Genomic DNA, 14,357 nt, shown 5'->3' on the forward strand with positions numbered 1-14,357 from the left:
CAGAAATGTCAACAAAAGCATAAAACAATATTGCAGACTATATTATATTGTAGATGAATATTTGCCGTCTATAATATGATATATGAATGCTTTCCATCATTCCTCCAAAAAATAGAAATATTCCAATCTTTTGTTTCTTGTAAATCAGTTAATTAATATCGCTGACAGATCTCGAAAGACAAAAATTTAATAGCCAGATTTACATTCAGTACTCCAAAAATTTGATGCGTGGAGGACAAGTTAAATTTTACATCTCATAGTTTCACACCCAAATAAGAACTAAATAATAACCAAAAAAAAACCTATTATTAGATTTTAACCTTCAGAAGATGTTAACCAAAATTCCCATTACTATTGCAGATTATGCTGGGACAATGGGCATCCAAATCATTTTTTTAGGAGAATTAAGGCCAACCAGCTTTTATTTAATGTTTAACTCTTGAATCCAAAATGATTACTGCTGTCAGGCTGTCAATATGTTCTCAGTGTATAATCCAGTTGGACGACTGTCTCCATGTAAGGGCTTTACAGCCTGCGTATTAGCATAACACTCATTGCAGCCACAACATTTTGTCAAGCTTCTGACCTCTCGCTTTTGTAAATCTTTGCCCAATCTGCTCTGATAGTATGCCCCAGACATGAGCTAAAGGTCAAATAAGGGTTCTTAAGACTATCAACCTAATCTGCTCAGTAAAGATGACTCAAATGCTCTAACGTGATTAGGAGAAAACCCCGCCCCTTACGATCTTTCTTCGTTAAACACCTTAGTGCCGTAATCTAGCAGCCACAAGTAACCTCGTTAGCTCATTTCATCAGCTGCTGCTCTTGACAGTGATATTATGTATACCTACATCTTTAACGATTCATACTTTTCCCAACCGCTTATCCTCACTAGGGGTGTGGGGGGTGCTGGAGCCTATCCCAGCTGACTTCGGGCCAAAGGCGGGGGACACCCTGAATTTGTGGCCAGCCGATCGCGTGTGCGGTCGATTGGTCGCGGTCTTTTGGTCACCCCGACCGCAACAACGGGCGACCAAAAGACCGGCGACCAAAAGACCGGCGACCAAAAGACCGGCGACCAAAAGACCGGCGACCAAAAGACCGACGACCAAAAGACCGGTGACAAAACAAGGTAAAACAACACGGTTTACGCATCAATAAAAGCCAACAATGGCTCTGAGCAGTTTCACTGAGCCGACGTGTGAGTGTATGAGTTTGTATGTACATGAGTTGTCCCCTTAGGAAGGGACGTCAGTCAGGGTCTTAACAAGTTCTCCAACAAAAAACAATAATAGTACGGGAAATTTGGAGCTTTTCTGTAGCCTAATAATTAATTATTAAATTACAAATTACAAGATTCCGTAACTATCAGTTATTTAGGTCTTTTGCCGAGTAAACGCAGCTTACGGAGAAGCACCACCAATTTCGTCACACGCAGTTTCTGGGTGTGATGACAAGTAGGCTTTTTTGTTGTTGATAATGACGACAGGGCCTATGTCCGATTATTATTACTATTAATAGGGCATTAAGTATGACTAAATAGTAATTCGCAGTTTGTATTTACGGAATTTGAGCAACGATTTAAATGGTAATTATCACTTACCTTCCGGGCGACCAAAAGACCGGCGACCAATCGACCGTGTACCGCCAATCGCAGGGCACAAGGAGACAAACAACCATTCACGCTCACTCTCCTACCTAGGGGCAATTTAGAGTGTCCAATCAGCCTACTATGCATATTTTTGGAATGTGGGAGGAAACCAGAGTACCCTGAGAAAACCCACATAGGCTTGGGGAGAACATGCAGACTCCACACAGGTGAAGTCTACAGGTACAATGATGCTAATCAGTCCTCATTTATCCAGATGGTAATCCAGAGTAACGTCAAAAGAATGAGTTAGTGTGACATCATTAAATCTGCACTTACCATTCGCTCTTGCTTAAAGGTCAACAGCATGTTTCCACACGACATTGTCTGTTTGATACAACAAGAGTTGAGCAGAGGTTGTGACCATGGTGTAATCTTAAAAAAAAAGAACCTTTGACTCACTCAAACATTATACATAGAATCTAAAGAGCGGGCACACAAAGAGGAAAGATAATTGTATCATCTGCTCTAATGGTAGCAATTGCAACAATAGTGGCTATGACCTGGATGCAATGGGGGAGCGGGAAGGACGTGGCCTTTGCGGCGACATTTGCTCAGGAAACGGCGCCCCGGCCAAGAGTCAGGGCGCCAGGGAGCGGCCGACTCGTCTGCCACTGTCAAGCCTCAATTCACAGCCCTACACAACAGCCAGGCATCACCCTGACCCTGTGGGCGTGACACCCAACCTTTGCCTTAACCTCCTGACCGCCATTCACAGCTGAATTTGACCTGTTTGGGTGGGGCAGGGCTCTGGGTCAGCCGGAGGGGATGAGATGAACGAGAGATGACTCGGGATATTGAATGTGGGGAAGACTAATATCGGAGAACTATCATTGGAGGAAAAAAAACGTCTGCTCATGGAAATTAGATATTGCTGATAAATAAGAGGAACTTCAAAACATAGTATGTCGGTATAAATGACAAAGAAAAATATTGGGACTTCTACTTCTGTGCTGTATTGTTGCCCCTTGGCTGGAATGGTACAAAAGTCTGCTTTAATAAATACTCTTATATGATTGGTCGTTGGTTAAGTTTATTATCCAAATTTTCTTTTTTGGAGGTTACGTCTTATAGTCATGCATACAAAACATTTTTACTTCGCGCCTTTCCCAGAGGAGGCGTCACAAAGTGCTTTGCATTTGTATTCACATTCAAACAAGAATGGGCAACTGCTACCAAACCACTTGCCCACTATTTTCCTCAAACATATACTTTACACTGGTCTTGTGCATACTATATTATGTAATAGGTCATTTCTAATATTTTTGTTTTTAAAGAAGCAATCCCAACAGCTTAATGGTGCTATGAAATACCACAGCAAGTGACTTTAAAATTATAGCAGACCAAAGTATAAACACAAATACATCAGAAAAGTAAAAAAGGACCTAATATCGAAATAAAATATTAATTACTCTCCTTTCCAAGATGCCTTGGCTCCTCCCACTTCAAAGAGAAGATGATTTTACACCCAGTGAGTGAACTTATATTAACACCAATTCTGGTTGTGACATCACAACCAGAATTGGTGGAAAAAAGCGGGCAATCCCCAGTGCATAGTTTTAGGTGGAATAATGATGAAATGGTTAAAAAATCAGATAAATTCGTTTTCAAAATTACATTAGTGCATCATTTTAAATTGTTGACAGTCACTATTTCAAAGCAACCATTTTAAGGTGTTAGATGAGTTGACTCTGTGAAGTATAATAACATCACAGAATAGTCTCTTCCCTCTTCCAATCGGAATCTTCCCCTGTCGCCCTTGATGTTTCTCTCTGGATTTGCTGACTCTCCATCATGGCAGCCAGTTTCTGCTCCAGCTTCCACACCTGCTCTCTGTATTTTCTTCGAATGTGTCTGTAGGAGCTCAAGGCCTTACTGAAATGCAGACATTGCAACACGACTCGGTTTCACTCGCACATCATTTCTGTACCGTTTGCAACAATGAGAGGAATGACACGACAAGGTAGATTTTATACCTTTGAGCCTGTGCGATCCAAGCAACATGCTCGTCACTGTCCTTGCTGTCTGTAAACGTTGCATTCATTGACTCATAAACTAAAGACAGTCTCTTCTTTAGGACTTGTTCCCTTAAAGCAAAAGAGGAGATGAATTGCAGAATGTTCATTTCTGAGGCAAATCAAGTCATCTTCAACGGGACTTATGGCTTGGACCGCATTTTTTCCCTCTAAGCTAGTGAACAAGAGTCAAAGCTTGCTTATGACAACTACTAGGAAAGGGGACAGAACATCAATTTGAAACCGTATGCTTATTACTAAACACCTCACCTATGAAGAAGCGCCTGCAGCTCTTTCAAAATAGGCCTCGTCCTCAGCCCGATCACGTCGCCATCACTGCACAATTTACTCTGAAACATCGAGGAAAATACACAGTCTCGGTGAACAACATTGCACAGATAATCTGGTACTCGGACGTTTGGTCAAACGGACGTTTGGTCGAACGGACGTTTGGTCGAACGGACGTTCGGTCGACCGGACGTTTGGTCGACCGGACGTTTGGTCGACCGGACGTTTGGTCGATCGGACGTTTGGTCGAACGGACGTTTGGTCGCTGGGTTGTTACTGTTGAAACCAGCTCTCAAAATTATAATCATGAGAGAGAGAGTGAGTTTAATATCTAAATATCAAATATCAAAATATCAACAGTAAACTCTCTGTCATAATTTGACAGCGAGCGAACCCGGCGACCAAACGTCCGTTCGACCAAACGTCTGTTCGACCAAACGTCCGTTCGACTAAACATCCGGTCGACCAAACGTCCGGGGACCAAACGTCTTTCGACGAAACGTCCGGTCACGGATAATATAAATAAATGAGCATTTTTTGTGCGTTTAATGACCAACTGATACGCTATTTGAAACCGTGTTGTAACAAGAGTGAACTGCACGAAGATATGTTGTGTTATGTCCTTGTCCTTTGACCGTGGCAGAGGTGTGAAGAGCAGCACTAATCTAAAGACCTTGTTTAACCAAAATATCCTCCTCAGCCTGAAGGGATTCTCTGCTTTACTCGCTGAATGTATAATTTCCCATGTGGGACAGCCAGATTTGAATCGGGTCTGTCACCGAAGACTAATGTCCTGCTCCCTCTTGTACATTTCACCTTGACTTTGTGTAACTTGGAAAAAGTAAAGCCAAATTGTGCCATTGTTTGTACTGTCTACCTGTTGTTCAGTCTTGCGCTCTCCTGGCTCTTCTTGGAGGTTTTCGGAAATGCATGCTCCGGAACCTTCTTGGGATTTTTGGGTCGCCACACTCCATTCCAGACATCTCAGCTCTTTCTCCTTCAGACGAATAAGAGCACGCAGATCTGACATTTCCTCCTGGATTAAGCAACAAAATACATTCACATGATAATCAACAACTGTCTTTCCGGTTTTATTCAAAGACGGTGACTCGTTCATCAAACGTAGTGGGAAGGTGCACTTTGGCCAGAGGAAGAATGAGTTTATATTTATGAGCAACTGGTTAACAAATGGCCTAAAAACCATAAAAATATGAAATCAATACCATCCCAAATAAATATTTCCAACTCCACCATCACATTTGTTTGAATTGATACTAAAAAGGCTTTTTAGAAACAAGAAAACCGTTGCCCATTTTTGTACTCCTGGATTATTCGGTATCTTCATAATTAGTCTTGACTCATTTGGTATGTTGGAAATTTGGTCCAAGGACAAGTAAATTTACTCTTATGAGCTATATGTTTTAATATTTCGCATATAGATTATTTTGAGTGGGCGGCCTGGCAGATGAATGGTTAGAACAGGTTCTAAATCAGGGGTTGGAAAACTATTCCACAAAAGGCCTGCAGTGGGTGCGAGCTTTCGTTCCAGTAACTTGGAAAAGTAAAAGCAAAAGTTTAAAGAGGAAAACTTTCCACAAATCTGGATTGCAGTCAGGTGCTTCTAACTGTCTGTGCTGGATTGGTTGGAACAAAAACCCGCACCCACAGCGGCCCTTGAGGACTAGTTTGCCCACCCCTGTTCCAAATTGTCCTGTAATTGCCAAAGACAGGTAACTACACATTCTGGTGGCTTTTAATCAGCTAACTCTGTAGGGAACTAAATAAATGAACTAATCTTCTGAATTAACTTTGTTTTAATAAGTATCATTTTACCTGTAGAATATTGAACCAAATGACCTTAATTCACACTGACGGAGAATGTAGAGTGTTCAACCATATATAATTAAGTTTTTTTTATGAAATGTATTTTTTTATATTTATAACAAATATGATCATGGTTACTGGTTATGTTAGGTTAGAAGAGAAGGCTTTGCTGGTTCTGGCGGTTCACCACTTCTAAGTTAGTTTTTAAACGTATCTTCAAATATATTCAATTTTTTTTTACACAAACTGTTTTATTTTTTTTATATACATTTTACTGCACAGGGAAATTGTTTTCAAGCTTTTGACTCTATACAGATTTGGTATTTTTGAAAATATTTTCATTCATTTACTCATTCATTTTCCAAAACACTTATCCTCACAAGGGTCACAGGGGTGCTGGAGCCTATCCTAGCTAACTATGGGCACCAGGCACCCTCAATCAGTGGCCAGCCAATCACAGGGCATATAGAGATGGACAACTATTCATGATCACACTCATACCTAGGGGCAATGTAGTGTTTAACCAGCCTTATCTGCAAGTTTTTGGGATGTGGGAGAAACCCGGAGTACCCAGAGAAAACCAATGCAAGCCCAGGGAGAACATGCAAACCCACCTGGCATCAAACCCTTGACCCCAGTACAGCGAGGCCGACACCCTAACCACTCATTCACCAGGTGGCCCAAAATATTTTCAATCATTCTTATTTATTTAATATAAAAGATGTAACGTACTCTTATGAACTACATGTTGTAGTGTCTTGCACATGGATTATTGAAAAATGAATTGGTTGGGAGGTAAAATGTCATCCAACTGCATATACACCTCCGTAATCTAGGAAATAAATGGCATTTTATTTGTTTTGCTAACAAAAATAGGTCAATCTAGATGTGTTTGCAAGCAAAACTTTGTTTTTGCCATGATTGCGGATGTCCCTGAAGTGGACGCTCTTACCCTGGCTGTGATCAGCTCATGGAACAGATAATTCTTATCTCGCTTTCTTTCAGCAGGCTTGCTGCTCTCTTTTGATAAGTGTCCCACTCTCAGCCCAGCAGGGTAAACGGCATCCAGGGTAATTTTGACTTCTGCTTGATGTGGACGTGGCCTCGCAAGGCCGATGGCTGTCCGGTCAACTTTCAGCCTCTCAATTAACTGACGGAGCGCGACCTCTCGATCAGTCAGTTCAGGGGTTCTGCAGTTACAAATGCCATTGCTTTTATTATTACCTTGACGTGCTATGGATTCTTTGAAAACATCACCTCCGTGTTGTATGCATTTCCACCTCTCCGGTCCCGTCTCCTCTTGTGAAAGAGGTCGACAACTCTTCGCTAACCATTTCCCTATGCTGGGGTGATGGATTTCCAAATTGTTGCGAGTCATCTACGCCTGCCAAGGACAAAAAACAACAAAAAACAACAGTTGTTGTTTATAGACAGAAAGCACACACCCATTGCTTATACATGGATAGTAAACACTTAAAATCTTCGTTCGAAAACCTGCTCTGGCGGTCTGCAGAAGAAGGCTTTCTTGACTCTGAGTGTCATAAAGAGACAAAAGTTCACTGTAGGCTCCTTCGCACTCATCACTGGTGAAAAGAACAAAACAAAGCACAATGTGACATGATTTTGTGTTGGGCACAGGAAAAGGGTTATGTTATATCAAATGTGTCAAAGTGGCGGCCCGGGGGCCAAATCTGGCCCGCCGCATCATTTTGTGTGGCCCGGGAAAGTAAATCATGAGTGCCGACTTTCTGTTTTAGGATAAAATTAAAATGAAGAGTATAGATGTATATTAAATTTCCTGATTTTCCCCCTTTTAAATCAATAATTGTAATTTTGTAATCAATTTTTTCTGTGTTTTTAGTTCAAAAATCATTTTGTAAACTCTAAAAATATTTAAAAAAAGCTAAAATAAACATTGTTTTAGATCTATAAAAACTGAATATTCAGGGCTTTTAATCCAGTTCTTTTAATCCATTTATAAAAAAAAATCTAAATATTATTTCTAAAATGGTCCGGCCCACGTGAAATCAAGTTGACGTTAAAGCGGCCCGCGAACCAACCCAAGTCTGACACCTGTGTGTCATATATTATGTTCCAAGCGTGTTTTATTTGTATACCAGTATCTGAGCGCCAGGTGCATGGCAGAGCAGTCAGCCTCCAGCCGCTTTAGCGTCACGCTGATCTGCTCGCACTCGATCGTCTTTCGTTCCAAAGCAACAGTCAGGTGTTCATTCCTGGCCTTCAGACCCTCAATTTGTCTGTAAAACACCAGAGGGATGATTGGCTACTTTTATGGTGCACCAGGTGTATTGAGAAATTACAAGATATAGAAAGATATCATTGCTGTAAATGCCGCAGGTGTATATAGTCTTTACATGAGTATGTTTTTTTTCTGATGTGCTTAGGCTTTTGCGCCTTGCATTTGAAAATGGGTACATATGTAATTTCTGCTACTTACGTTGTGAGAAATCAGGATTTGAATGGTTTTACAAGGTGGGAAAAACTGGTTGTTTTGAAAAGAAAAATATTCTGTTTAAATGACCTTATTTTAGAGATTTCTTTTAGGGCCACGTGCAAGTTGAAGAGGGGTGGGGTCTTGTAGCTTGGACTTATTTTCTTTGGGTATTTGGGTTTACTACATTAACTCTCCCAACACGTTCCCAAATTTAGTTATAAAACATCCTGACTCTCAACTCAGCCATTACTGCAAATTGATTGACTGTTCCATGCATACCATTACTTTGATCCATATGACTGACATTTTCATTAAAATAGTGACAGAAATTAGTCAATATATCTATTTGGCAAGGCAGAGGTCACCAGGTACCTCTTGTAAATTTAGCTCAATGTTGATGAGATCTGATTTTCTCGAAAGCCAATCAAAATATAAACAAAGATTTACAGATGCAAAGTCTTCCATATATAGCAGATTCCACATTATTGGGAGAGATCATTGACATGATTGTTGTCTTTAAAGGGACCAACAACACCTACTATAACTGTAATTCATGTGAAAGATGGTTGTTCAAAGTACTTCGATATGCAAATTGCAAATCTCTTAGACCTCTAATAATAGAATTTAAAAAAAAAAAAAAAACACCTATAACATGTAATTTAGTCTTGGTCGTAGTAGTTGTAGTCGTAGTCGTAGTAATAGTAGTCGTAGTAGTAGTAGTCGTAGTAATAGTAGTCCTAGTAGTAGTCATAGTCCTAGTAGTAGTCATAGTCGTAGTAGTAGTCATAGTCGTAGTAGTAGTCATAGTGGTAGTAGTAGTACTCATAGTCTTAGTAGTAGTAGTTGTCAGTCGTAGTAGTCATAGTAGTAGTAGTTGTCGTCGCCGTCGTAGTATCAGCAGTATCAATAAAAGTAGTACTAGCATTGGTGGTGGTAGTAGTAGCTGCATCAGTAGTAGTAGTGTCAATAGTAGTAGTAGTAGCGGTGGTAGTAGTAGTAGTAGTAGTAGTAGTAGTAGTAGTAGCGGAAGTAGTAGTAGTAGCCATACTAGTAGTAGAAGTAGTAGTAGTCATAGAACTAGTAGAAGTAATAGTAGCAGTAGTAGTAGTAGTAGTAGTAATTGGAGGTTGTCAACATTGACATTGTTACTGACCTGTTGAGCCGTTCCACCTCAGTCTCCATGCTAACAGGGCTTTGGCAAGGACTTCCAAACATGACAAAGCTCAGTGGGGAGCTCTCACCTCCTGACGATAATGATCCACCTGTAGCTCTTCTGAGAAGTAAAGGAGAATTTGGAAAGGAAGAGCAGGCCCTTTCTGCACTAAGAGGCCCAGTGATGCTCGAAGATCTGGCTGAGGGAGAGCAAACGGCAGACCTCCATCCCCTGTGCTGACCCACCTATTGAAAGAGAAGGGTAGGACTTTTGAAAAGTGCAACTTTGACCAACTCCTATCAAACGAGTTCCTCAAACAGCAACCTTGCTCTTGTCCTCCTCCACGTGACTAACACTGTGTGCTCTCTGGAGTTCTCCCCGTTGAGCCTGCAAGGGAGGAGTGCCAAAATGCTTTCCCGTGACCAGCTCCTGAAATGTTTCTTTCGCTGCTTCTGATGGAAAAGAAATCCCAAATTCCTTTTCCATCTCCTCCAAAACCTGCATGAACCAAAGGACCCAAATGGCTTACAAGATTGTGCGATCACATGGGACCATTGAAATGTTCATTGGTTGCTGTTTCAATACTTTGGAAGCTTTGGCCCAGCTGTCTTGGGCTGCTCTCAGATGCTCTTTGGGTTTTTCTCGGTCAGAGAAGGCAATGGGTGCTGCCCAGGACCTTCTGCAATGGATGGAGTCCTCCACGGCGGTCAACGCACCCTTGAGTTCCGTCCACACGAGATTACTGCCTCCTAGGGGGATGTGTGTTGAGGTGCAATTTATATAGTCGTGCTTTTGTCTGTGTAAATCAATCAAAATTTCAGTTTCTGTGATTGCCAGACATTTTGGTGTGCTATTTATTTAACTCAGGGGTGTTCAAACATTTTTCTCCAGAGGCAGTTTTCAGAAAAATCAAAGGATGCACGTTGGATGCAATAACTTCCACTTTCATTTTTTATACGGAAGGTCGAAAAGGGGATTAAAAAATTTCCAAAATCTGTTTTTTTTTTTTTAATTGAGGTAGATTTGTGTCTTTATTATTCATTTGGAATAGTCCCCAGCATCTAAGCTACCCTCGTGAGGATAAGTGGCATGAAAAATGAGATGAATGAATATTATTAAACCAAAAATGTAGCTTCAATCAAAATATATCTTGTTAATGAAAAAAAAACATAACAAGAATAACAAAAAAGTCAATCAAAGAAAAACTGTTTTAATGCTAAACTAAGAGTGACAATTGAAAAAATTCATTCAACAGTATTTTTCTTTGATACAAGTCAATTTTTTGATTGAATTACCATATTGACCTTTATGTACGAACCAAAATATGGCCCAAACACAAACCAAAATTAATTCTATCAAACATGTTATTTCAAAATGCAAAAAAACAATTACTTAAGAAAATATTTAAAAAAATAAATGATTATTGTTTAAATCAATATTTAGAATTTCAACTATATTAATTGAATTCAAACGCATTTTTCTTTGACTTGCATATGTATATATCCTTTTTTTATTGAAGTGAGGGTTTTTGATTGAATAATAAAGACAAAAATCTGCTTCAGTACTTTTTAACTGTATTTTTCTACCAATGAGTAGAAAAAGATAGGAATAAAAAAGGTGTAAAGACAGATAAAAAGTGCAAAACCTTGGTAAAGCCGTGAAAGTCGATAGTTAACATCAGTAGCACTGTTTTTTTCTGGGCTGCTTCTCACTAGCCGGTGCGAAAGCAGATCAGGAAAGAGAGGGCTGGGTGGTCTTAAATCACCTGCTTCACTGCAAAAGAGCAGGTGGCAGGAGATTATGACAACAGTGATTATTGTGAAGCAAGCAACTGTATTAATCAATGAATTTTATGATTTGTCCATTGAAACAAAGGTATTCTTTAAGCAGTAGTTTACTGTTGTGGTATTGGGTGGAAAATTTCTGCATTTACTGTCAGCTCTCCAAATTTAAATGAATTGGACGTCTGTTGTTGTCAATGGCATGCAATGAGTTAATGGTCGCCAGTCCAAGACAGACAGATGACCATTCGCCCTCACAATCATACAGCCACCAATGGGAATCAAGGCCGTGCCTGCCCGCACCAAATTCAGGAGAGTGATCTATTACACCATCAGGGATCTGGATTTATTTGATTTTTGGATTTATTAAATGTAATTCCTGTAATTTAGCTTTTATTAACACATTATTAATTTTTAAATGTATTTATAATGGTGTGGAAATAGGAAGACAAATACAATAGCGAATATTCATTGAAAAATATATAATAGCTTTTTTGTAATATACAATAATTATTGTTCTTTTTTTTTTCATAAACATAAATAGCCATATGCCCTGTTACGAGTCAAATTTTGAATAACTGTCCACAGCAATAAGAACGAAAGGTTAACCTACTATTACATCTTGTCAAAATTAATTCATTCATTCATTTTCTGAACTGCTTTATCCTCACAATGGTCGCGGGGGGTGCTGAAGCCTTTGCCAGCTGCCTTCAGGCACAAGGCGGGGGACACCCTGAATTGGTGGCCAGCCAATCGCAGGGTGCGAATCAAATTGATTTGATTTTTTTTGTTTCCAAAACAACAGTGTCTTATTCACACTACCTGGGTGCCTTGAGTGAGCCCATTTTTTTGCTGACTTCAGCAATGATGCTGAGAAGTGTGCCCACTTCAGCTTCACACTGAGCCAATTCAGCTGGCGAAGGCTCCACTTGTGGGTAAAGAGGCCTGTGGTCCAAGGGGGTCATCAGCTCCTTGTCACTGCAAGGTCCTCTATCCAGGCTGTCACATCGGACCAAGCTGAACTCCTGCAAAAACATGCGCTATCATTTTAACTTAGTACTAACTTACATGCTCCACTCAAATTAAACACAGAAATGACGTGCTAAGAAAGACTACCCAAAGTGTTAAGCAAAGTATCCCCTATTGTTGTTTGAAAGAAGTGTGTTCCTGATTTTATGAAGGGCGTTGCGATTTTTCATTCATTTTCCGAGCTGCTTATCCTCACAAGGGTCAGCCGGGGGTTGCCGGAGCCCAAAAAAACAGGCAGTAGGCAGAGTAAACTATGAATTGGGTGAGATGAGACAAACCTTACACTCACTCATAACTAAGGACAATGGAGAGTGTTCAATCAGCCAGTTAGCAGCTATCACAAGGTGCGCAGGGGTGCAGAAGCATATCCCAGCCAACTACGGGCACCAGGCGGCGTCCTGAATCGGTGGCCGGCCAATCGCAGGGCACGTGGAGACTTACCTAGGAGCAATTTAGACTGTTCAACCAGCCTACCTTGCATGTTTTGGGGCTGTGAGAGGAAACCCAGAGAAAACCCGCACAAGCATGGGGAGAACATACAAATTTCACACAGTAAAGTCGAACCCATAAGGTATTGAAGTCACAATCTCAAAATTAACCACTCTTCGCCGTGTGTTGTGACTTGTCGAACCAATTTACTGTACATGTCTTTAAAAGATATTTAGAGGTGAAATCTCCCGCGCTCTCAAATGTCTCAGATGTGTTATTTGCACCTATTGTTTTTGAGTAACGGAAAGGGGGGAACTAAAACATCCTGGATCCAACTTCCTGCATGTAAAAATATTTGTGCATCAAACAACATTGTACAAACTGTGCAGTATTATAGCAACACTGTTGCTTATAAGAAGATTTTAAAGCCAAAATAGTGAAGCTCCAGGTTAAAGCAGATCTACTATACTTGTTTTGGAAACATCCTTGAATTCCTCTATCAAAACGCATCCAAAAAGAGAACAATAAGGTTACATTCCTGTTCTGCACGACTATTCCAAACATCCACGAGATGAAATTCCAAGACCTGACATGTTTTCATGAAAATACACACTGGATATATGGAATGTATTTAACAAAGCATCTATATGATTGATATGTTTAGCATTAGAGAGCATGCAAAAATAAATATTAAGAGAATGCACATTTATAAAAGTTTCTGCTCATGCATGACATGATTACATTGGTATTTATTTTGGTTGTCAATGCATTTGTCATTTCAACAGTGTTTTCGCTCAGTGCTTCATTGAAAAGTATTGTGATGTCATTATTTCCAAGGTTTCTTCAACGTATTAAAACACCTAGCTTGAAACTAAGTAGGGAATCATTCTACTCTGACTTACCTCCATACTTGACAATTAAGAAGTTGACAGCTGAGATGAAATTTCTGCAATATACTCCCTTCCCTCTGTGAATTAACAGAAAAAAATACTACATTGTGATTAAAGTTTTTGGTGCTTCATGTCCATTAGAATGTTAGCCACTCTCCTCAGGTCCTCATGTCTACCCACCAGTGTTTAGTCGGATGAATGATGTAAGTGGAAAGTCATCCCCACCCATTCCTCGTCACTTTCTGTCCCTTCGTGTCCCTTCCTGTTTTGTCCTTGAAATTTTACACTGGTGTAAATGCTGGGTGCGAAAAAGTTAGGGATTAACCTTGACAATTTACTTTGGTCTAATGCCCATACTCGCATTAAATTGGATTTTAACATTGTATGTGTGTTTTTGTCATCTTACATACAATTGATCAGCTTACTTTTATTTATATATATATATATATATATATATATATATATATATATATATATATATATATATATATATATATATATATATATATATATATATATATATATATAAATAAAAGTATGCTTATCAATTGTTTGTAAGATGACAGAACCACACATACAAAAAAAAATCTTGAAAAAAAGGATGTATATCTAGTGTAGTATGTATACTACAAGGTGACCCAAAATAAAAGAGCCAAATTTAAATAGGCATCATTTCTTTCTTTTTTGGGGGAGGGAATAAAGAAGAGACTTTAACTAAAACATTTTTTTAATATGTTAAAAAAGTAAAAATTACTTTTATATTATACTTGTATTACTTTTATAAATACTTTTTTAGTGTTATTAATTTGTTACTGCTGCCATTTTTCTCTGTTTACACTTTTAAA

General features: G+C 39.5%; 1 protein-coding gene across 2 annotated transcripts; it reads right to left on the reverse strand.

The window, feature by feature from the left end:
- Positions 1-2,664: 2,664 nt before the first annotated feature.
- ushbp1 (Usher syndrome 1C binding protein 1) lies at positions 2,665-13,795 on the reverse strand. 2 transcript variants are annotated; one of them, XM_077607276.1, is made up of 15 exons: positions 13,693-13,795; positions 13,525-13,612; positions 11,987-12,189; positions 11,029-11,156; positions 9,969-10,132; positions 9,708-9,881; positions 9,384-9,628; positions 7,893-8,033; positions 7,270-7,358; positions 7,033-7,159; positions 6,728-6,965; positions 4,829-4,987; positions 3,934-4,013; positions 3,625-3,735; positions 2,665-3,523 (listed from the first exon to the last, which is right to left on the reverse strand). In XM_077607276.1, exons 2-15 carry the CDS (start codon positions 13,528-13,530, stop codon positions 3,358-3,360), a joined length of 2,031 nt encoding a protein of 676 aa, XP_077463402.1. In that variant the 5' UTR covers positions 13,531-13,612; positions 13,693-13,795; the 3' UTR covers positions 2,665-3,357. The 2 variants fall into 2 exon arrangements, with proteins under 2 accessions (XP_077463402.1, XP_077463403.1); XM_077607277.1 differs by having other exon boundaries at positions 13,525-13,589; positions 13,693-13,767.
- Between the last annotated feature and the right edge of the window lie 562 nt (positions 13,796-14,357).

Source organism: Stigmatopora argus, chromosome 8, assembly GCF_051989625.1.
Source record: "Stigmatopora argus isolate UIUO_Sarg chromosome 8, RoL_Sarg_1.0, whole genome shotgun sequence".
NCBI lineage: Eukaryota > Metazoa > Chordata > Actinopteri > Syngnathiformes > Syngnathidae > Stigmatopora > Stigmatopora argus.